This window comes from Spea bombifrons, chromosome 5 (assembly GCF_027358695.1).
Source record: "Spea bombifrons isolate aSpeBom1 chromosome 5, aSpeBom1.2.pri, whole genome shotgun sequence".
Lineage (NCBI taxonomy): Eukaryota > Metazoa > Chordata > Amphibia > Anura > Pelobatidae > Spea > Spea bombifrons.
Genome location: NC_071091.1, coordinates 42,469,798 through 42,494,272, shown reverse-complemented (window position 1 = coordinate 42,494,272; position 24,475 = coordinate 42,469,798). Strand labels below are relative to the sequence as shown.

At 44.2% G+C, this 24,475-nt stretch overlaps 1 protein-coding gene across 1 annotated transcript in view; it reads right to left on the bottom strand.

Moving 5' to 3' along the window:
* Positions 1-24,475, bottom strand: part of ADCY1 (adenylate cyclase 1) — an 854,652-nt gene that overhangs the window by 764,869 nt on the left and 65,308 nt on the right. The window contains exon 2 of the mRNA XM_053467783.1: positions 4,885-5,034. Coding sequence (XP_053323758.1) covers positions 4,885-5,034 — 150 coding nt within the window. The remainder of the gene's footprint in view (positions 1-4,884; positions 5,035-24,475) is intronic.

Sequence of the window (24,475 nt, the reverse complement as noted above, 5' to 3'; positions counted from 1 at the left end):
ATACTAGCATTTGAAATACACTGGGTGGTCTAGTTTTCAAACATATATGGTTTGATGGGGTAAATTGAAGTGGCTGTCTTCAAATAAGTCCCAAATAGGACAGGGGGCACTATGATCATATTTGAAAAAAATAGTTTTGAATTAGCACTATCCTACTTGTACCTAGTACCATATACAGTGCAAAAAACAAATTAAAAACAGATATTTCTAAACTCAGGATACATATTAGAATCTATTTAGCAGGTTTTTTCATTAGTTTTTGAAGATGCGTAAAGGATTTTTTAAATAAAAGTGAGAAAAAGTACCTTTTTTTAAAAAAAAAATATTATATAAAACATTTTTATATTAAATTAGATGATATAATAAAAATAATGGTTTCTAAAGAAAAGGCAGCTGCAGTTTAATTTTGATAAATGTAAAAAAAGGTACTTGAGAGGTAAAAAAAAACCCAAGGCAGAATATAGCACTGGGGACACTGTTCTGCCAGTGACAAAGAATAAGTACCGTATTTGCTCGGGGTCGTCTTATAATCAGACCTCAAATAGGTCTAACTATGAGACAACTAAGATCCAGATCCCCCACAGCTGGAGGGGACCTGGATCCTCCTGTCTCCCCCCCCCCCCCACTTACCGGTGTGCAGCCGGGGCAGCCTGTAAATGTCTACGCAATTCGCAACTAGGTGTGGCTAGCAGCAGGGGTTGTCTGCGTCCATCGCGCAGACCTTCCCCGGCTGTCAGAGATCAGAGTTCCCCGCACCAGCAGTCGGGGAAGGTCTGCGCGATGGACGCAGACAACCCCTGCTGCTAGCCACACCTCCTTCCGGCTGCAGCGTAAGTTGTCTACGCGAATCGCGTAGACATCTACACGCTGCCCCGGTTGCATGACAGGGGAGTCAGAAGCACCGGTAAGTTTTGAGGGGGCAAGGGAGTGTTAAATGGGGGCATAAGGCATTTCTGGAGGCAGAGTGTTCTATGAAATGCCTTTTAACCCCCTTAATGCCACTCTGCCTCCAGAAATGCCTTTTTAACGCTCTATACGCCACTCTGCCTCCTGAAATGCCTTAAACCTCCCTATATGCCACTTTGCCCCATAATATGCCTTTTAACCCCCTTAATGCCAGAGTGGCATATAGGGGTATAAGGCATTTCTGGAGGCAGAGTGGCACATAGGGGGGGAAGGCATATCATGGGGCACAGTGGCATATAGGGGGTATAAGGCATTTCTGGGGCAGATGTGCATAACTGGGGGGGGCAGGTTGGAAAATAGAAGGAAATAAAACCAAAATATTTTTCTCAATCATAGCTTTTATTTAAAAAAATCATTTACATGAATTAACATTTACTGGTAAAACTTTTTTCCTATAGGGTCGTCTTATATTAAGGCTTTTTCTTTTTTTCCTAAATTAATATTCAGATTGGGGGGGTCGTCTTATAATCAGGGTCGTCTTATAATCGAGCAAATACGGTAGTTAAGTACTTATTTCTGAAGCAGAAAATGTCATTAAGTGTTGGAAAAAGGAAGCAAGGTGTTGGGTGTATTCCGAGAGGAACTAGTGTTGAGAAGACAGAGGTGGGTTCTGCCACTTTATAGATCTCTGGTCAGGCCTCACCTAGAGTATTGCATGCAGTTCTGGAGCTCCCATGTCAAGAAATGTATTGACACATTGAAGAGGAGGGCTAAGACATGGTAGGTGATTTGCAAGATAGAAAATAACAAGAAAGACTAATGTATAGCTTGGAGGAAAAAAGAGGGAGGGGAGATGCAATATAAACATTTAAATGCTTAACCCCTTAATGACCAGGCTGTTTTTTACTTTTTGTACCCCTTGGGACCAAGGCTATTTTACAACTTTTGCGGTGATCGAGTTTAGATGACATTTTCTCCTCACCCATGTAGTCTACCCACACAAGTTTTATATTGTTTTTTTTCAAGACAAGAAGGGCTTTCTTCATATCATCTAATTTCCTACAACAAATAATAAAATATGATGAAAAATTACAAAAAAAAAAACCTTTTTCTCACTTTTATTTGAAAAATATTTTACTCATCCAAAAAAGCTAATGAAAAAAACTGCTAAATAGATTCTACTATTTGTCCTGAGTTTAGAAATACCCTGGTATAAATCTGGTCATTCCGCCCCATGTGCTATTTCGGGTATCTATGCCGGCCAATGCAATTTACCCCATCAAACCATATATTTTTGAAAAGTAGACACCCCAATGTATGTCAAATGCTGGTATTTTAACCCTTTCCATGCATGAGACTCTAACACCATCTTTTTCCAAAGTTTGTGGTGGTAATGTTTTTTTGTATTTTTTTGTAATTGTACTTCAGGTATAAATTTATAGCTCTAGGTATAAGTCAATATCAAACAACACCCCAATATGTGTTCAGCAACATCTCACGAGTGTCTGATGTTTGCGGGCTAAAAGGCCACATTTGTGAAGTGTGCTATTTTTCCACATTTTGGTCAGTTTGTGCCTATGCCCTATCTTTGGACCCGGCCACTCCAATTTACCCCAGCAACCCATTCTTTTTTTAAATTAGACACCCCTTGGGTATTTGAAATACTTTTACTGTTCCATGTCAAGATTTTTGGAAAAATACAGCGCTAATATTAGCACTTCCTCATAATAATAAACCTTTTTTTTATATTTTGCTGGAACTGGATGGTTTCTCTGATGGTGACATCACTGCATGACTATTTTTAAATGTTACCACTTTTTTTAGCTATTTTTTCCATTTTATTATTTTATTTTTTTAGAAATTGAGTAGAAAGCTGGGTTCCATTGACTTGCATGGTTGAATGCAGTACCTGTATTCAACCTGCAAGTGGAGCCAGAGTTCTCAAGAGGGCCTGGAGTCCCTGTAGTGAACTTTTCCAGCATTGTTATTTTTTTAATGGACGCGCCGCTATCTTGCGAGTGGCAAAATCACTTGCAGTGCCGGTTACGGTCACAGCACGTCCTGGGGTGAGTTTTTGGTGTCCCTGAATGCCTTGCTATCGTTGATCTGCTCCTAAACTCTTTTAAAACGGGTGTCCGTCGCCATACAGTGTATGGCGCATGTTGACTCCCCGGGGAGGGGCCACACATGGCGCCTGATGCTGATCAGCAACAAAACCATTTAAGAGAAGAAAGTAATCGTAGATCACTTTCTAAGCTTATTTAATGAAATGGCGGGCCAGGGCTGTCATTGGGCGTTAAGGGGTTAAAGGGAAATAGGCAAGCCTATTTGAAAGGAAACGCAATGTAAGAACAAGAGTTCATAGTCTAAACCTAGAGGTCTTAGAGCTAATGTAAGGATGTTCTACTTTACTGAGTGGATGGTATATAAATAGAACAGGCTCCCAGCAGAAGTGGTGGATGCTAATACAGTAAGGACATTTAAAACAGGCGTGGGATAAACATAGAGGTATTATAACTATGGGAACAGATGAAGTACTGATAGGGGTTTGAATCCCTTTCATAAAGAAAAATGCCCATACTAGATGGGCCAAATGGTTCATGTTCTGTCAAATTGTTTTTTATGTTTGTTTGTTGCATACATCAGGGAGGCAGGATTAAACTGCATTTCCAGGAGACTTGGGGTCTCTGTTCATGTGGGGATGTGATGTGTGGTTGCACTTGCAAGCTATATGTCTGAGTGAGCTGGCATGAAAATATAATCAAAACCCCACAAGTGTCTGCGTACCCAAATAATAAGTGAATAAAATTATATATGCAACACAAAAATAATATGTACAAAGATACCCTTCCACACAAAGTATCCAAAAGGCTCATATATAAAAGAAAAGGAAAAAAAAATTATGGTGTAGTATATCAAAGTAGCTCTAAAAAAAAGCTATTAAGCAAATCGGACCCTTGTAACAAGAGAACCAGAGAGGCTATCCATCTTGTAGCTGGCAATTGAGGAAGGCTGCAACAATGGCCAGGAACATCCCAATAGACCAGGGGCGTCCAACCTGCGGCCCTCCAGCTGTTGCAGGACTACATCTCCCATAATGCTATTTCAGCTAAGGCGCTGGCTGAGGAGGACGGGAGATGTAGTCCTGCAGCAGCTGGAGGGCCGCCGGTTGGACGCCCCTGCAATAGACCCTGGTTCCTGCTACACTGGTAGACGATACCTCATAGACAGGCCAAGCCACGAACTGGAGCACTGACAGGATGGATGCCTAGCATCTCCTGTACTAATATGAAACTAACAAATGACTCATCTTTTGCAGAGAGATTCTGACACACCTGAACCAACTCGGGAATGCAAGACTGTGGATGATGTTGATGAAGAACGCCAAAGAAAAAAGTTATCACCGTGTTGGTTATTTTATACCATAGCCCCGTTAATGAGTGTCTCTCCCCCTGATAAAACCATGTAACACATGCAGGACCCCCATTGTAAGAATATTATTGGGACTTCAAATTAACATTCACCTGGAAGGATTAAATTGTAGTATTTTATTTTTCACTGCCTTGTTTCAATTTGCATGTGTTATAATAATGTCTCACTGTCTATTCTACATTTAATTGTAGACTTCTTTACCAATCTTACCACTGGTAGGTATTCAACATTCCTGTATCGTATTTTTAACTCCAATTCTCCAGGCAATGTGGATTTATAAACCCTGCCCAATTTCAATAAAATTTTTGTTCCTTTGGATCCTCACTGGTGTGTTGCTTCATTGTAGTACAGTTCTCTTGAGACTTGTTTTACCCAGGGGAGTACTTCATGAACCAGAGTGGCTACACTTCTTTTAGCTGCCTTTCTTGTTTGTGGAAGGCCGCAATATTATTTGAGCATGCAGTTTCCCTATTGCACAGTACATTAAAGTTAAATACCAAGCCAGTTATATAAATATTTTTAATTGAACAATAAAGCAAAACTGACCTGTTTTTCGTTTTCATCTTCCAACCTGAGTCTTTCCTCTATGCAATTTCTAGCCTGAAGGAAGGCCTTTCTTTGCGCTCTTTCAGTTAAAATCCGCACAAAAACCCCAGACAAATTTACACTAACAAAAAGGATTGCATTTGCCAGCAGCTGTAAACAAAGAAAATATTTAAAAATGTAATGCAATGTATGAATTTGGTACTGTTGCATATAAGAGAAACATCAATTTTTGTTACCTTCTAAAGCTTTAAATGTTTATAATGAAATTAAAGCTTGTAAATGTTATGTATATACTTGATAATACATCATAAGCACAATATTTCTATTGGCTTTGTAAAGAGGAGGTGAAACACAACCTATTTCACGTAATAAGCATTCACATACTTTATTTCTCATAATGGTGTAATACTGGTACTCCCAAATGGCCTGTGTTGAATTTTCTTCCCTTCCATGTATGAACTCTCTGGAGTAGACAAATAGAATGTGCTAATCTTGCCCAAAAACAACTTATGGTGTAGTAACAAATGGCTTTGTTTTACTGTTATTCTACACATCATTTCATTTCCCCATTATCATGCTCTCCAGAGGTGAAGGGGTTAAACATCATTTGAATTGTATCACCTAGTAATTGTTATGATATTGATACTGTTTTTTCACACGTTAATGGAATCCCAAACTATATTGATAACCTAAAAATATTAATTGAGCAATGTCAAGCAATCACTACTATCTGTTTTACCAATGAATATAAAAACATTAAAATAATGAACTGACCAGTGTAAGAAAGATGGAAAAGCTTCAAAATAAAAACAAGAAATAGCACAACACACTGTAAGGCATTTATCCAAATAAAATGCCCCTTCAAACTGAAAACCTAAAGATTGAAAACAAACCTTTGTTTTCCCTTCTATTACATCACAACATCATAACTCATTGCTCTGTCTTTTTAACTTTGCATGAAATTCCCTATAAGACAACTTTGTTTCTCTCACAAGTTGTTACACTATGTTTGGATCCTGGGCGCGGGCGGTCTTGCTGGGGCTGCGGGCGGGAGCGGGCGGTCAGGCACTGTACCTGCGGGTCCCGGTAATCCCGCGCAGTCCCGCAAGGCTGCCTTCTTGCTGCTCCCTTACAGTGTCTCCTAGCTTGCCCCGCCCAGGAACAAAACGGAGTCACGTGATGTGACGTCACTTCCTGTGACTCTGCCTTGTTCCTGGGCGGAGCAAGAGAAGAGACGCCGTGAGGGAACAACTCGAGGGCAGCCGCGCGGGACTGATTGGCCACAAATGTGGCGGGAGAGGGCGGGATTAGCCACAAAAGTGGCGAGAGCGGGCGGGAGCGGAACACCCACATTGCGGGAGCGGGCGGGAGCTGGATTAAAAACCGCGGGAGCGGGATTAAAAAAGTAATCCCGCGCAGGGCTCTACTGTTGGCCACAAGTTTTGCGTTTTGTTAAGTCTTGTTCCCATGCGCCCCTGCCTTACGCTCCCAGACCAGTACCTGATAAAATGTTTTAAATATTTTTTGGTATCTCTCATTTTTTGGAAGCAATGTTTTTTGGTGTCTCAAAATGAACTAGCATGCAAATAATTAATTATATAAGTGATTATATCTAGTGGTTAGATTGGGGGTTGGGGGATATTGTAAGGTGAGGTTACAGTAGAGTAGTTATATTGTTAGGTGAGGTTATATGTTAGAGCTAGGTTCCAGTTAGTGTATGGTGTTAGTGATATGGATGATGATCAAATAAGATTATTGCTATTAATCAGTGAGCAAAAAAAATGCAATTTATTAGGTTAAAAAACATTGAAAACAGTTTCAAAGTAGTAGGGATTTTAAATAGTCTTGCTGGAGTTTGATACCAGCGACAAGTAATTCTTTTGGGTCTCCAAATGGTTAGTACATTGTGAAACATCTCTCGTGTTCCTTGCACTGGGCCACTGCTCAAAGGTGAAACTGCCTTTTAGTAATTCTTCCATGCAAGCCTGTGTTACAATTTAGTCAAACATGTATCTGCATGGATAGAGATATAATTTGATGTGAGGGCTGTTCCTTTGTATCTACGAGATTTGTCTCAGCTCTAAGATAATGCCTTTCTAAGAATTTATAGTTCACAGAAAGTAAATTTACACTGAGGACATCAACAGACCAGATGTACATTAAGATGATCTGTCATCAGGTCTATTTTGATGGGGAATAACAAAACAAGTTTGAGATGATCAACAAGAACAGACAGCCGCTTCAGTGAGTCCTCACTCTTGAGCCTCTCTGTGCAATTACAGAGGAAAAATATCCAATTCTCCATCAAGATTTTCCAGACTCTTAGTGAGGTAACAATCCGGAGTCTAAGTCAAGGGGAGTTGCAGTGCTGTTCTCTAGATACTTTCCTCTCAGTGATGTTGCTCAACTAGTTGACCCTGAGGGCAGATTCCTTTTTGTGAAGGGGAAGATAGCAAACGTGTAGGTACTGCCAGGCAACGTGTATGTTCCCAATCTCAAACAGCATGTACGGCTGACAAAAACGTTACGGAAGCTGCAGGAGTTTCAGGAGGGCTTTTTGATTTTTGGGGGAGACCTAAATGTTGCGCTTAATCCAGGATTGGACTCGTCCATGGGTTCTTCCCAGATCCCCTTGTCGGTCTTGAAGAGAGTGCAGGCCCTACTGGCGACAGAGCAGTTAGTAGATTGTTCAAGAGCCTTACAACCTACGGACAGGGATTTTAGTTTTTTCTCCTTACAAGCGGTACTCCCGCATAGATTGCCTCTTTGTTCTGCATTATCGTCGTCCTTGGTGGATGCCAAGTATAGTCCCATAACGTGGTCTGATCATGCTCCCCTTACATTGTCGTTCACATCTCCTCTCACTCACCCCACTCAAAGTGCATGATGGTTAAATGAGTGTCTATTATGAGCCCTTGTATATGCCCTTGTATCGTATGCAGTGGCGGACACCCTCCGTGATTACATCTTGGCCAACTTGTTGCCCAATATCCCCATTCCCACGGTTTGGGATGCTCTTAAGTGTGTGGTAAGGGGTCAGCTTATTAAATTAAATTGGGCACTGATAGAAAGAGAGGATACACACAAATAGTGGGTCTGGAGTGGGTCCACAAAGATACCCAACAAGATAGCGACTTTGTTCGCCTTACTGCGCTTCGTGGGGAACTTGCTGCTATCCTTCATGATCAAGCCCAGAGGCACTATGACAGGCTTAAAGCCATTGATCATGAACATGGTAACAGTCATTATATCCCTAAAATACGTCGTTCGGATGGTGTCACATAACATTTTCCTTTGGACATTGCCACGGAATTTGTCACCTTTTACTCAGATCTGTATAACCGTTCCCCCACTCAGGACCAACCTGGTCCTGCTGATGTTCGCGGGTTGGATATATGCCGTTTTTTGGCTCAGTATGTGACTCTACATGAGCAAGGACACATACAGAGTACATCCAAATGTGACAATATAAATAAGATGAGATGGTACAAGCATTACATGGCAAGAGCCGAAGTACAGTAATGACATAGAGCGCTGACAGCTCTTAACAATTAGTTTACATCAAACAGCTCATGAATCAAAGCTGGGTCGGTGTATCACGGAGATCAACGGAGAAACAGAAACGCTCCATCGACAGTAATGGAAAACTAACAAAGAAAACTACCCACAGAGAATATACGCTAATGGAGGAAAACATAATAAAATAAGAGAGTAAGACATAAATGTGGAAGTACCATGCCATCATCTTTCGTGTGTATGCGTGTGTGAAGCGTTAGAATGCATGATGAACCCATCGCAATGAGACAAAGGGGAGAGAGTTTCATCTAGGGTGAGCTGTTGGGAGTCCCAAAAATTAGTCGGAAGTCAGGAGACGCAACAAACGAATGCCACCAAAACCAGCGGAGATCGTTCTGATGACCCTTGCCTCTAGCGGACCAGATTAAATCTTCCATTTGGGCTGTGAACATAATTTTCTGGAGCCAGGCCTGCAAGAGACTTCCAAAACCGGGGGATATTCGATTTCGCAGCATTAATTAAATGGATCGTCAGAGATCGTTTATAGGCTGCATGGAGGAGGGGGTTCATGTGTAATAGCATTGTCGCAGGAGTGAATTGAATATCGGGAGCACAGACTAACTCTAAGACCCTTCAGACAGTACTCCAAAAGGTTTGAATCGTAGGGCACGCCCACCACAGGTGGTACAGGGTGCCCCCACTGGCCCCACATCGCCAGCAAGTATCTGGGATAGAGGGGATAAATCTATGTAGATCTGCGGGAACCTTGTCCTAGCGCGTTAGGATCTTATACGAGCATTCTTGCAGTTTGCTTGAGAGAGATCCCTTGTCGATGGCCAGGAACACCTTATCCCATTCCTGCGGAGATGGGGAAATACCAAGATCCCTCTCCCACAAACCAATGAAAAAGGGTTTAGTAGTGGAGACAGAGTCCAGCAACAGAGGGTACAGCGTCGAGAGGAGATGTGAGGGTTCGGTCGGTAGAGTGCACAAAGATTCAAAGGCAGAGAGCTGTCTAGTCAAAAGGGGAGTCTGGGTGATAGAGGAGGCAAAATGTTTCAGCTGGTGCAGAAAGAAGCGCTGGGCCTGAGTAATAGTAGTAGAGGAAAAAACAACCTCTGGAGTGATGGTAAGGGTACCTGAGAACACATGATGGAAGCGTAGAGGCGCTCGCGAGAGGGATCGAAGGGGCAGCGAGCGCTGTGATGTCCAGCCCGGAGGGAAGTCCAGGTTGGGGACGAGGGGAAGCAGGGGACAAGGGGCAGAGGATACAACACCCCCTTTCATAACGTGTCTGCTAACACCGTACATAGGTGATACCGTAGTGAGTTTCCCCAGGTGTGTGCGAAGTCTCGGGGTGGATACCCAAGGGAAGATATTGAGGGGCCAATCTAAAAGGACTTCTTCTATCGCCAACCACTGCTTCGGGACTCCAATAGTCCATTCCACGATCCTCCGCAGGTGGCCGGCCTTCCAATAGAGCTCCAGGTCAGAAACACCCATTAGCTTAGGGCAAATGAGGTGGGATCGTGCTAGCCTCGGCACCCTCGCAGACCGTACATAGGACGCAAAAACCCGATGGCATTTTCTAAAAAATAGCTTAGGAACAAAGATCGGCAAGAACTGAAATATGTACAAGAACCGCAGAAGGATGTTCATCTTCAAAAGCGCGATCCTGCCAAACCAGGAAATATGAATATACGCCCACCTGAGGAGGTCCACCGAAACAGAAGCGAGGAGGGGGAGGTGGTTAAGGGAGAGCAGCTTGGAGGGGCCAGAAGATATTTTAAGGCCCAGGTAAGTTAAGGATTTGTCACAGATACAAAACGGGAATTTACGGCCAAGTTCCGTTACCTCAGCCGGTAGCATATTAGTACATAAAACTTCCGACTTTTGAACATTAATTTTATAATTCGACAGGCGGCCAAACACAGCAAGTTCCGACAACAAATTGGGCAGGGAGGACATGGGCTTGGTGACAAAACATAGCATATCATCAGCATAGAGGGCTACTTTGTGATGGACGTTAGCTACAGAGATCCCAGTCACCAGTGGGTTAGCACGGAGCGCAGCTGCTAGCGGCTCCAAGCCCAAAATAAACAGGAGTGGGGACAGCCCTGCCGAGTCCCGTTCGACAGGGTGACCGGACCCGAAAGAAGTCCGTTAACCTTAATATAGGCCTTTGGTTCGTGGTACATGGCCCTGATCCATGTCAGAAAATGATGTCCAAGACCCAATTTCTCCAAGAGACGGAATACATAGGGCCAGGCCACCCTATCAAACGCCTTCTCCGCATCCTAGGAGACCAGTGCCATCAGCAGGGAGGAACGGTTAACGAAGTCCAAAAGATCAAGGACCCTAATAGTATTGTCCCTAGCCTCCCTGCCCGGGATGAAGCCCACTTGGTCCACATGGATAAGATGGGGGATTAAGGGTTTTAGTCTATTTGCGAGAATTTTTGCCAACAGCTTTACATCCGAATTGAGGAGGGAGATGGGGCGATAACTACCACAGGACTCGGGATCCTTTCCTGGTTTCAAAATTACAGAAATGTGGGCCATGTTAGTTTGTGAGGTAAAGTGCGCTCCGGACGTCAGTGCATTGAACACCTTAACGAGTTGTGGGCCTAGTAAGGGGAGACATTTCTTATAGTATGCGATTGTGAGACCATCCGGGCCAGGGCTTTTGCCTTGTTGGGTTGTCTTGACCGCTTCCACGATTTCCTCTAAGAGGATAGGGGAGTTTAAGGAGCCTATATCTGATGGCGTCAAGGTTTTTGGCAAGAATTTATCAAGGTAGGAATCCAGCGTGTGAGTGTAATCAGGGCATGTGTCCCGGACAGAGGGCAGGGCATAAAGCTTTTGGTAGAAAGCGCGGAAACATTCCGCAATATGAGGGGTGGAACACAAGGGTTTGCCCTTAGCATTGATAATACGGGGGATAAAGTTAGCAGCCTTTTGGGATCGGCGGGCTCTAGCCAACAGTCTCCCCGGTTTGTCGGGCGTTCGTCCATGTCGCCAAAGAGGTTAGAAGAGCCTCCAATTGGGACAGAACTGCCGGGTCTCTAGTGAGTTTATGTGAGCGTTCAAGGGCTGATATTTGTTTAATCAGGTCCAGCGTTTCAGCCAGCGCAAGCTTTTTAATGAGGGAGCCAATTTGGATAAATTTCCCCCTAACCACAGCCTTATGGGCTTCCCACACCGTCGGGACCGGAACATCTGGGGTGTAATTATCTTTGAAATAGTTGTCGAGAAGTTCAGAAATATCCAAGGCATAAGTAGGGTTAGACAGGATGTTTTCGTTAAGTCGCCATATCCAGGGCCGAAGTGGGAAAGAGGTAAGTTTCAAGGACATATAGACCGGAGAGTGGTCACTGAATATGGAAGGGCCAATTGAAGAAGAGTGAAGTGTGGGAACGTGGTGGTGCGAAATAAAGAAGCTGTCGATACGCGTGTAGCTGTTGTGCAAAGGCGAATGGTGAGTATAATCCCTGTCACCAGGGTGGAGCGTCCTCCAAACATCAATGAGTTGAGCTACGTGAAGGAGTCGTTTTACTCGATTTATTTTAGTATATGCGATATGTTCAGCCCCCTGGCATTCAATGAGATCAACTTAATAGGTTCAAGTGTCATGTATTAAAGCAATAGAGAAAATTGCTGCAGTGAATGGCATGGCAGGTACAGAAATACATTCCCTGGGTATACATAGGAAATCAAGTACAAAATGAAAAAAACAAACGTAAAATCTCAGAAAACAATTGAGAACAAGATGCCAAAGCATCAACCAGGGAACTGGACATTTACCAAATAGGAGAAGCCCTCAGGGCTCCATCTGGTAGGATCCGGGGGAACAAACGTACGGAGAACCAGGAGATGTAGCTAAGCATGCATTGTGTACAGGTCACAATCGAAGGCCCGGGGGACCAAAAAAAAACCACAATAGAACAAAGGGAGGTGAGATAAAATAAGGCAGCACAAAACACAACATAACACCTCCTCCAGGTCAAACCCGTAGATAATACGGATAACAGCCTCAGGGAGAAGCATAGGCCGCAATAGCGTGTTGGCGCAGACGTGGCATCATGTTGCGGCTCCCAAAATATGAGTCAAAACATATATATATATATATATAGTAAAACTACATTGAAAGTAAGGTGTAAAAGAAATAAAAAGGAAAAAAATCAGATACACCGAGTAAATGTAGCTCACGTAAGTCCCGTTGTCTGGAAGCTGCGGGCGGCGAAAATAAGGCTGACAAGGGTCCCGCACGGGGAAGGTGTGTGTTGTGCACCGGAGAGAGGCAGTCACAGGAAAGGCGAGGCACGAACCCAGGAGACGTATACCGGAGAATTGTCGATAACGCCGGAATAACAAACATGAAGTACGAGCCAGGTCCACGGGATGCGGGCGGAGAACATCATCTGAAGGTACCGTTTCATACCGGGAAAGTGGGGTCACAGGGTCCCCGGGGGGTGCATCAGGTCTTCGACAAGTGAACAGATCGCAGTCATCTCCGTGGAAGGCTATCACAGGACACCTCATTGCGAAGGCACCTTAGTTGGGCGCTTAGAGTGGAGCTTGTGTTGAGGCAGTTGGGACCAAATGCCAGGGGAATTGGTCAACCGTACCGTAGAAGTTAAAGAGCTTGCCCAGTCCGGGAAGGAGGCCGGTGGCAGATTAAGCTCAGTCGGAAACTCCTGAAGGTCAGTGGGTTGTCGTAGTATAGTGGTGCCGGTACCTTACCGAGCAATTAAAGAAAATGGGAACCCCCACTGGTATGGGATTCCCGCTTCTCGTAAGGCTGTGGTGAGAGGACGGAGAAGCCGTCTGGTCTGTAGGGTGATCGGTGAGAGGTCCTGGAAAACATAAATTTTCTCACCTTGGAAGACAATGTCCTTTTTTTAGTGCGGCACTGCCGCATGATCTGGTCCTTCACCCGCTACTCGTGGAGACAACAAATGACACCCCTCGGCGGCATATCTTCAGGGCCCCGTGGGCGCAGCGCTCTATCGAAAATGATGGGGGTATCTTCCAGCATGTCGAGGACTGTATTGAACAAAGCCTGGAGAGTGGAGGGTAAGTCGGCGGCAAGGATGGTTTCAGGTAGGCCTCGGATCCTCAGATTGGACCTACGGCCTCGGTTGTCGAGATCCTCAACCTGACGGAGAAGGCGAGTGATCATACCTTGTTGAGATGCACATTGGTCAGCCAGGCCATCCACCGTAGAGGAGATCTTTGTGTGTTCATCTTCAAGGGAGACCACGCGGTCACCCAGGTGTGTGATGTTGTGCTTTATGTCTTTCAGGTCTTCTCGAAGGCCAGACAAGGCCGTGTGGATAAGTCCTGCCATTTCTTTCTTAATAGGCAAGTCTTTGATGGCATCCTGCCAGGCTTGATCATGTGGTAGTGATGGTGCGATGGAGCCCGCTAAAAAGGGTGAATCCGAGCAGACACTGTGAGGGCTCGGTGGCGGCGACGCCATTTTAGCATGTGGCGTCTCCGTCTCTCGACAGAGGTTTCTCCCGGTGCCCAGAAGGTTTAGGCGTCGAGGACGACTTGTGTGTCTTGCCCATTATTGGTTGAAGCACCCAAATGGCGGTTAAAAGCTCATGCGGCCATGTTCGGCAAGCGCCAGCAACGCCCCCCTAGAAAATCGACCCTTAGCAATTATGAGGAGTCTACTGTTGGCACAATGGCACTTACCGCAGGAGTTATTCTGCCCAGTCCCCTGATACAAAGGGAGAAGCCCCAAGTGACAGAGAACCAGGACTTAGAGGATCCCAACAGTAAGGAGGCCTAGTACGGGCAGGTAGATATAGGTACTGAGTAAACAGGTGAAGGAATCTCCGGACGAGCCAAACTGGTACACAGAGCTGGAAGTCACACAAGCCAGGAGTCGAGACACGGAGCGGGTAGTCAGACGAGCCAAACTGGTACACAAGTCACCGAGCAGAGGTACAGAAACGCAATCCAAAAGTGTAAACAGGCAGGCCGAGGGTCAAAATAACGAAGGTCTGGAGTACAGCAATATACGAGGTTTAGGACCACAACAGGGTGCAGGAGAAACGGATTTCTGGCTTTTTAAAGCCGGCGCCAACCTCAAACCCCGCCTCCAAGCTGACGTCATGGCCGAGCCCTCAGCACCAGCCGTCCGTCACCACTCCGATGCCAGCCACGCGGCATAGCCGCGCCCCCAGAGTTCCTGCGGTAGCCGCCAGAGGAGTAGGTAAGTATGGAGGCCGGGGGGATCTCAGACTCAATCCCTCGAGTTCCGTGCCGACGGCGGATATTACGGCCGCCGGCAACGGAGCTCCGGGGAGGGATCTCGAACTCCCGGTTACCGCGGACGGTAGCCCGTCCTCCGGTACCGGGAACCGAGAGATTGAGAACCCCACGTCCGCGAGCGGCGATCAGTGACAGTATGTCTTACCGGAAGGAATCCAAGTTGCAGGAATGAACACACTTGCTTGACACGGAACACACACCGGGAGGCCTAGGGATGATAACAGGACACTCTTGTGGGGTAACAGTAAGCACGGGTAGTCGTATGAGCAAGCCGGGGTAGGGAAGGCAGAGGTCACGGGTGGTCGTATGAGCAAGCCGGGGTCAGGAAGCCAGAGGTCACGGGTGGTCGTATAAGCCAAGCCGGGGTCAGGAAGCCAGAAGTCACGGGTGGTCGTATAAGCCAGGTCAGGGTGCCAGAGATCATGAGTAGCCGTAGAATAGGCCGGGGTCAGGTAACGGAAAATATAAGAAACACAGGAGAGACTCAGAGGAACGCTAAGGAGCAGGAACATTCACAAAGAAAGTCACAATACAACTGAGTACAGGTATAGGGATGAGACAGCTTTAAATATCCCGGGGGGGCTTTCCCGAGCATCAATCAGCGTAACCGCGTCTTCCGTCACCATAGCGACGCGGCAGAATCCAGGAGGCGGTCCGCCTTTTAAATATTCATGAGGCGAGCTGCGGCGGCAGCGGCATCCCTGCAGGAGAGAAAAGGAGGATGTCGCCGGGGGACTTGGGTTCCGAGATAAGTGCCTTACACTAAGACTGGGAAGTGCCTGACGGTTTATCCCCGGCCTACTATAAAAGTTTTTCGACGTCCTGGGTCCTTAACTCCATTTTGGAGGGGGCTGTCTCCCACCCACACACGTTAGCTGCCATAATCTCTGTGATCCCAAAGGGAGGGATGTGGAGCTTTGCAGGAACTATAGGCCCATCTCGTTGTTAAACGTTGATCTGAATTTTTTTCCAAAATCCTCACTTTGCGGATGGGTCAGTTGCTTCTTGACTTGATACATCCGGATCAGTCGGGGTTTGTACCGGGTCGAGGGTGCAGGGATGGGACCATTCGTGCAATTAACCTCATCCATCTGATCAAGCGGACGTGTTCCGGGGCTATTTGATCGGACGTTCGCTGTTCTCAGGATTCGGATTAATGATGTGCTTGTGTATTCATTCCCCATAACAAATGGCACTAGGTAGGGTTGTCCCTTATCTCCCCTGCTTTTTTGATCTCTAGAGCATTTCTTGGGAGCTGTTAGGGCGAATCCAGATATCAAGGGGGTAGTGAGTGGAGCCTTGCATCATAAAACAATAGTTATTTACTCTCACTAGCCCTAGGGTGTTATTGCCAGTACTTCTTTGGGAGTTTCATGTGCATGGCCGACATTCTAATATGAAGATTTCGGGAAATCAGAAATTTTAAATATTACTCTCCCGCGCTGAGGCTGATTCATTAGCATTCTCGTTTCCTTTTAGGTGGTGTGCGCAAAAGTTGAAACATTTAGGTATTTGGCTAACAGAGGATGTGGCGCTTTTGTATCGATTCAACTCCCCCCCATTCTTGCTGCAATTCAAAAAGATTTTAGGGCTTGATCTAAGATCCTCCCTTCGTCTGTCCTTTTTGGCACTGCCACCCCGTCGGCGCTTCTGACTCTTCAGTATCTGCAGTTGAGGGGTGCATTAGATCCATTCCACAATGACATAATCTTCTCCGGGGGCCTTCTTTTGAATTGTTACATCTGAGAGATGTTCTCCCGTCACATGGTATTTCTCTGTTGTACCAGGTCCTTATTCATGATTCAGAAGATCCCCTGCCCGCATATGTGGGTAAGTGGAAACAGGTACTTAATGTGTCGTTGTCTAGAGCAGACTGGGAAAAGATCTTTTTGCTGACACATGGGTGCTCCATTAGCACTAAAACTCAGGAGTTGTCATACAAGTTCCTCTCAATGTGGTATTGCACTCCTTCGCGTCTTCATGCCATGTGCCCTGATGTCTGTTGGAGGTGTGGGTTGCAGGAGGGTCCAGTCTTCATATCTGGTCGAACTGTCTACATATTGTCCCGTTTTGGAAGGCTGTACATGATACTTTGCGACATATCACGGATTCTCCTCCTCCTTTTCACACTTCTCTATCGGTATTCACCTATAAGAAATCGGTGGTTCAGCATCTGTTAAATGATGCCAAAGCATTAATTCCCCTTCACTGGGGTACAGCAACCCCACCTTCGCTGCGAGAATGGGTCATGAGAGTGGAAAATGTGCATTGTCTAGAGGATTTGGTGGCCAGGTCTACTAACCAGGATGACAAGCATAGACCGACTTGGTTTTACTGGTTGCGCTACTTGGCAGACCCTTTGCCACAGGCCCTGATGAGTTAAGTTGACTGGGAATTTTGCTGTATTATTGTCCATATTTTCTGTAACAAGTATTATCCTGCTGCGACAGGAATTTACTGTTTACTGTATGTTTTCTGTATATCGCCCCCCCCATCCTTTTGTTTTCTTGGCCAATTCCTTCCTTCCCTTTGTTCCCCTCCCCATCTCTCGTGTGTATTTCTATCTTATAAAATTAATAAAAACTCATTTACAATTCTCCCTCAAGGGTAGTCTAGAACTGAAATGTGAGGCAAATTCTCCCTGCATGAGGGAACCAACAGCTGCAGATGTACGTTTCGACCTTCATGAGATTCGTCAGTGGGGTCCGGATGGTATCCCACTAGACACAAGAGAGCAAGGAGGTCCGTGTCTGGAATCAGCATTTCACTATGGTGTGTCACTGCTCAGGAGGGTCTCATGTTTTAGCTCTCCATCATTATACCTGCCTGATTGTGCCCGGGAGGCAGTCCAGAACTGAGACAAATTTCCCCTGCATGATGGTCCTGGTTAGTATTCCAGAGAGAGCAAGGAGGTCCACATGTGGACTCACCCTTTACTTGGGGTAGTCCCCAAGATATCCCAGAAGGGTACAAGAAAGGACAGCCACTTCATAGTTCACTCTTAAACTTGTTTTGTATGGTATTTTTGGGAGGGAGAAATGTAATGTATGTTGGACCCTGATTTGGGGAAGATTTTGGGGACTGTAATTTTACATTCATTTGCATTGTAACATTTTGTATATATACCCTTGTTTCCATTTCTATGTGGGTTAAGAAAGCATCACCCTCTAGTCTCTGTTTAACTGTCACTTCCCTAATTCTGTAACCTCTATTGTACATTTGCATTTGTTGTATGTGGGGTGAGATATGTCTGGTGCCTATGCTGTCTGTGTAATCCCTTGCTATTACCGTATTTGCTTTACCAGTAAATGTTAATTCATCTAAACTATTTTTTTAATAAAAGCTATGATTGAGAAAAATATTTTGGTTTTATTTCCTTCCATTTTCCAACCTGCCCCCCAGTTATGCACATCTGCCCCAGAAATGCCTTATACCCCCTATATGCCACTGTGCCCCATGATATGCCTTTTAACCCTATGTGCCACTCTGCCTCCAGAAATGCCTTATACCCCTATATGCCACTCTGCCATTTTGAGGGTTAAAAGGCATATTATGGGGAAGAGTGGCATATAGGGAAGTATAAGGCATTCAGGAGGCAGAGTGGCGTATAGAGGGTTAAAAAGGCATTTCTGGAGGCAGAGTGGCATTAAGGGGGTTAAAAGGCATTTCACAGAGCACTCTGCCTCCAGAAATGCCTTATGCCCGCCATTTAACACTCCCCCGCCCCCCCCCAAACTTACCGGTGCTTCTGACTTCCCTGTCATGTAGCCGGGGCAGCGTGTAGATCCCACGCACTTACGCTGCAGCCGGAAGGAGGCACCGGCACCTGGACCGGCGCGGGGAACTCTGATCTCTGACAGCCGGGGGAAGGTCTAGCGCAATCGATGCAGACAACCCCCGCTGCTAGCCACACCTCCTTCCTGATGCAGCGGAAGTTGTCTACGCGAATCGCGTAGACATCTACACGCTGCCCCAGCTACACACCGGGGACTCAGAAGTACCGGTAATTGGGGCGGGGGAGACAGGAGGATCCAGGTCCCCTGCAGCTGCGGGGGATCTGGATCTTAGTCGTCTCATAGTCAGAACTAGTTGAGGTCTGATTATAAGACGACCCCGATTATAAGACGAGGGGTATTTTTCAGAGCATTTGCTCTGAAAAAAACCTCGTCTTATAATCGAGCAAATACGGCATGTTGTGTGATAGTTATGTTAATCCTTTTCCTGTTTCTCATGTATGTCAATTTTCCTTCCCTTGATAAAGTGGTTATATAAACCATGCCCAGTACCAACAAAGTATGTTCCCTTACACCCAGACTGGTGTGCAGTTACCGGTAGTACTCTTTTTCCCCAGAGAGGCGACAACGGCAGCCAAGAAAGATCCTGGTAGACATAATAGTTCCTGTTACAATGAGAAAGGATTGGTCAGGTCATTCTTAACCCACATCAACTATGTAAGGTCATTGGTCAGTCACATCCCCACTTTAACATAAATATAACAGAAAAAGGGTGTACTTAAGAACAAATAACTTTTAAATTATCGGAATCAACCAAAATATTTTAAACATGCTGAAAAACACCAAGGTCTTGTTCTGTACACTAAAAAATAAGTGAATGTATCCAATAAAGATTAGCGGGAATATTTTTCCTTTAAATATTGGATTCTTGAGTTCTCAAACTTTCTTGATCCGTTGCTATGAGACTAAGATCCAGATCCCCCACAGCAATGCAGGGGACCTGGATCCTCCTGTCTCACCCCCCTAGACACTTACCGGTACTTCAGAGTCCCCGGTGCTTAGTCTGGGCAGTGTGTAGAGCTCTACGCGATTTACCGATATACTGTGATGACCTGTCTCCAATTGTATATAAGTTTCTCAAATGTGTTACTGTGTGCAGGTTTCCCAAAGCGACCAACATGGAGAAAAGAGGAGAAATTCCAGTAATTATTTAATTTCAAAAGAATATCCACACAATGACAAGTCTTAACTGAGCAGCACCACATACCTCCAGTGTCTCAGTCTAGAGAAAGTAACAAGCATAGAACAAAGTGGTGGAGTGAGCTAGAAAATTGCACCTTATGGACGCATAAATAAAATGCAGTAAAAGGAATTCAGTTGTAGTTCAGCAGTGCATATAGCATATAAAAAAATACAAACAATAAGAGTATCAAATATACAGTATGTGTATATTAAAATCCAGATACTATACACTCACACTTTTCAGAACAGACCACTGATCTTTTAAATCGTGTGTGGACCCTTTGGGATGGAGGCGTTTGCCAAGCACCTGGAAGAAGCCACATGGCGAAACGCATAGTGTGAATGTGCGAGCTGATGCTACTGGAGGAGGAGCTATACACATGACTAGACGTCCTAGCTGTGGGACAGTGTCAAAAGCCTTACTGAAATCTAGATACGCAATGTCAACTGCACCACCAGTTATTATAGTCACCCAATCAAAAAATCTTTCTAAGGCAAAAACGTGTTGGTTTTGATTTTGAAACCAATGTGACTTAGGATGTTCAACAATCATATCCTTTAACATAGTTTCCATTAACTTCCCCACTACAGATGTAAGACTTACTGGCCTGTAATGCTGCGATGTTATAATATTTGATATTAGGCAAATTTAGGCCTAGGAGAGATTGAGTACTGTAATTTTGACAGTCCAATGCATTTTTATTTCTCCACATACATTTAGAGAATACAGAAGAGGCAATCCATGCAACTGCTATAACAATCTTAAAAGCTTATTATTTTTAGGAGGGCTACTGGACCCGTGAAATTCAGGGAGAGGGATTTTTATTTTTTTTATAGTATTTTCTAGTATTTTTATAGTATAGTTGTGAGGATAAAGGGCTGGTTGAACGGTTGGTTATACGAAGCAACAGATCATCATCAGAAGCCGAGATCTTAATAACCTTAGGGCCAACTTTCGAAAGCCATACTGGTATACAATGCCCGTATCAGAGGGTCCATTCAAAATGTTAAGGAGCAGAGGAGACAGCAGGCACCCCTGTCACAGTCCCCTTTCCATCCTAAGGGTTTTCGAATCCAAACCATTTACGCTTATCAAGTGCAGCCAAGCCACTTTATCAAATACATTCGCCACATCAAGCCCAAGAAGTGATCTACATTGCATTAATATAAAATTAATATATAATTAATATAGGTGTGGTACATGCTTAGCATGCACTAGCACCAGCTTACAATATAATAAACCAGAATTCCTGGTCAAATCCTTTAGAACCAATAAAGAATTCTCTATAAAAACAATTATTACCTGCCATACGAAAAATGTTATTTACACATTGAGTTGTAAGTGTGGACTACAGTATGTAGGCCGCACCATTAGACCATTACATGTTCGAATTGGTGAACACAGTGTGTCTGCTCACTTTGGCAGCTACCATCAACGCAATCCTAGAGACCTAAATTTCATGGGAATCTATGCCGTCACTAGAAACTGGAGGGGAGGTGATTTTATTAGAAGGATAGGTCAGGAGGAGATGAGGTGGGTCTACCAATTAAAAACATTACATCCATTTGGACTCAACCAAGATTTTGATTTGTTTAATTTTTTATGATTTTTTGAGCTCTGATACTGCCTTCTCCATTCTTTCCTTTTTCTGCAGGAATTTTATCCCAGAATATTTACATATTCTTTGATATACTCAATTACACAGTATTTTTAGTTAGTCACCAATGCTGTATTAGTTAGATGTGTTTATTCGTGACTCAGTATTTTATTGTGATAAAACGAGGAGCAAAGTTTTATGCTGCTATGTGTATGCAGGTGATGTGTATAAACAGACAGACTTTGAAGCAGTTTGCACTTTAAATTTACCATTGCAACACCAGTATTCTGCTATAATTAACCTTTTGCACGTTATGCAGCACTTTATGAACATATGTAATTATTTGCGTCAAAAGATCTGTATGATATATTTGTGGCTATTTCATATGTGATTACCTCATTTAGAACACTGGTATTTTTTATGTGTTTTTATGTGTTTTATCTATTAACTATATTTTTATGGTAATTGAGTGATTTTGTAAAGAAGGGGTTAATGGACTCAATTAATCAAGTGATTGGTAGATAAGAGGTTAATGGCTCTATAAATGGGAAGACTGGAGGTGGAGAGACTATGCACCTGAGGAAGCCGATTGGTGAAACGCGTTGTGCTGAATACGCCCATTGAGGAAGTGGACACAGAGGAATCCTGAGAGAACCAAGCTGTTTCTGCTACAACACAGCATTATTCCGGTCCTTCCCACGGGAGCATTAAAGTATTCTTATATGTAAGATACTATATTTTTTTATTTATATTAAAGCTACTACTTGTTTAACTCTTTCTCCTCCGGTCTTTTCTGGTATACCGGTACAAAGAAGAAACTCCATTCCCCAGAAGGGGCTCTATGGGGTTCCCAACAGAGGAACCTATTGAAGAATCCATTTTAATGAATTTAAGTATTATTTAATTTCCGCACATATTGTGGTGTCGTTTGTAAATTTTGCGCAGCACTTTATTTCTTTGTTTTGTGTATTATCCTTTACACGCTTGTGGTCAGTGTGTTGGTTCTGCAGCACCAAGGTATTATACTTGTTTAAGTTGTGTCATTACACCAGATATCTGGCATTTTCATTTTAAGCGCTGAGCATCACTCTTTCCTTTTCACATTGCATTAATAAGGAAGGCCTCAGTAGACATGTTGGCGCAATAGTAGCCCGTACATCAGGAGAAACCCCCTCTGGGCCAGGTGTACAACACTAGCCATAAAAGACTGTAACCTATTTGCCATAAGTGTTGCCAAGATCTTAAGATCCTGGTTAAGTAAGGTAATGGATCTTTAAGAAGTAACTAGCTCATGGTTTAATAGAACAAGAACAAGAACAATTTGGTTCTATGACACAAGGCTTTAGCCTTGTGTCATAGAACCAAATTGTGTATACCCTAATAATACAACATTAAATTGGTCTACCAAATGGGGCGTAATGTAAGATGATTTTAAAGAACTCTGTTTTATAAACATCTGGGCCAGGGGACTTACTTATCTGTTAAGGGTTTCCCTCTGTAAGGGTGTCAATTCTGGCATCTCAGCACTGCGCAAAAGGTCTAAACCTATGTCTAAGTGATCCCCAGACAACCTCCGCTCAGTGATGCACGCAGACAACCTCCGCTACTGCCGGTACTTCTGATGGAGTCTCGGTGTCACATGACCTTCCAGTGCTCATTCACAGAAGCCCCGGCGGAAGTGCCGGCAGTAGCAACGGAGGTTGTCTGCGCGCATCACGCAGACCTCCACCGGCTGCCCCCACTAGACACCAGGTGACCTGGATCCGCCTCTCTGGCAGCCGGTGGAACGTCTGTATGATGCACGCAGACAACCTCCGCTGCTGCCGGCACTTCTGCCGTGGCTTCTATGATGGAGTCCCGGTGTCACATGACCCTCCAGTGCTCATTCATAGAAGCCCGCGCATCGCGCAGACCTCCACCGGCTCCCCCCACTAGACACCAAGGAACCTGAAGCATGGGGGGCAAGTCTAGGGATGTACTGGTAAGTCAGGGGAGGGTAAGAGTTGCATATGGGGGGTTAAAAGGAATATCAGGGAGGCAGACTGGCATATATGGGGGTATAAGCCATTTTTGGGGGGCATATGCGCATAACTGGGGGCAGGTTGGAAAATAAAAGGAAAGAAAACAAAAATTGCATCATAGTCTTTATTAAATATGAAAAAATAGTTTACAGGTGAATTAATATTTACTAGTTAAACTTTTCTTATTGGGTAGTCTTTTCTTTTTTTCCTAAATTAATATTCAAATTTTGGGCGGTCGTCTAATAATTAGGGTCGTTTTATAATCGAGCAAATACGGTATATATATATATATATATATGCCTTTGAGTCAACAAATTGTGAGTGAAATGCATAGTGGAGGGAATTACTCAAAATAATTGCTACGCCCCTGGATTTTGAGGTATAGAAGGTATAAATACATTCCTTAATCCAGGGAGCTTTTGTATACGTTTAGTATTGCTGTGCAACAAAAGAAACGTATATAGAGATAATGGATTTATATGTTGAGCTGCACCTGTTATCAGTAAGGGCGACCCCCTGTCCCAGCGGTGGGGGTTCACCTTGTTATCAATTTTGGATATGGTAACCTTGAATGTATGATGAACACTAAAGGACCCTTGGAAGAAAAATCGAGAAACCCCATATATAACCTCATAAAACACAACCTTTCAAAAACTATGTAAAAAACAGAGCAACTGTAACAAACTGAAAGGTCTGTTTATTAGATAAAATAATGTTTTAGCATTCTACTAATGTATTTTTTCTTTAACCCTTTCACTGCTAAGGACGTAATGGTTACGTCCTCACAAGTGGGCTTCAGGTGCTAAGGACGTAACCACTACGTCCTCAGCAGTGACTGCCTCGATCTGTCCTATATCCTCACAGGCATCGCTGGGACTTTGTCCTCCAGCGATGACGTCATCGCGCAATGACGCGATGATGTCATCTGACAACTTTATTAACAACTGACATTTGTCAGTTAAAGAGGTATGGGGGCATGCTGCTTAGATGCCTGTATCTCAGGCATCTAAGCAGTTACACACCCCAACATATACCGTTGGAAAGGTAATCGCCTCACCTTTCCACAAGGCTTGTAAAAGACGAATACAAAATATTAAGTTAAAAAGGTAAAAATGTAAAAAAAAAAAAAAAAAAAAAAAGTAAAAAAATGATTTGGGGGTCTCTAAAGGCAGATCAAAATTGCCTAGAGACGCCCC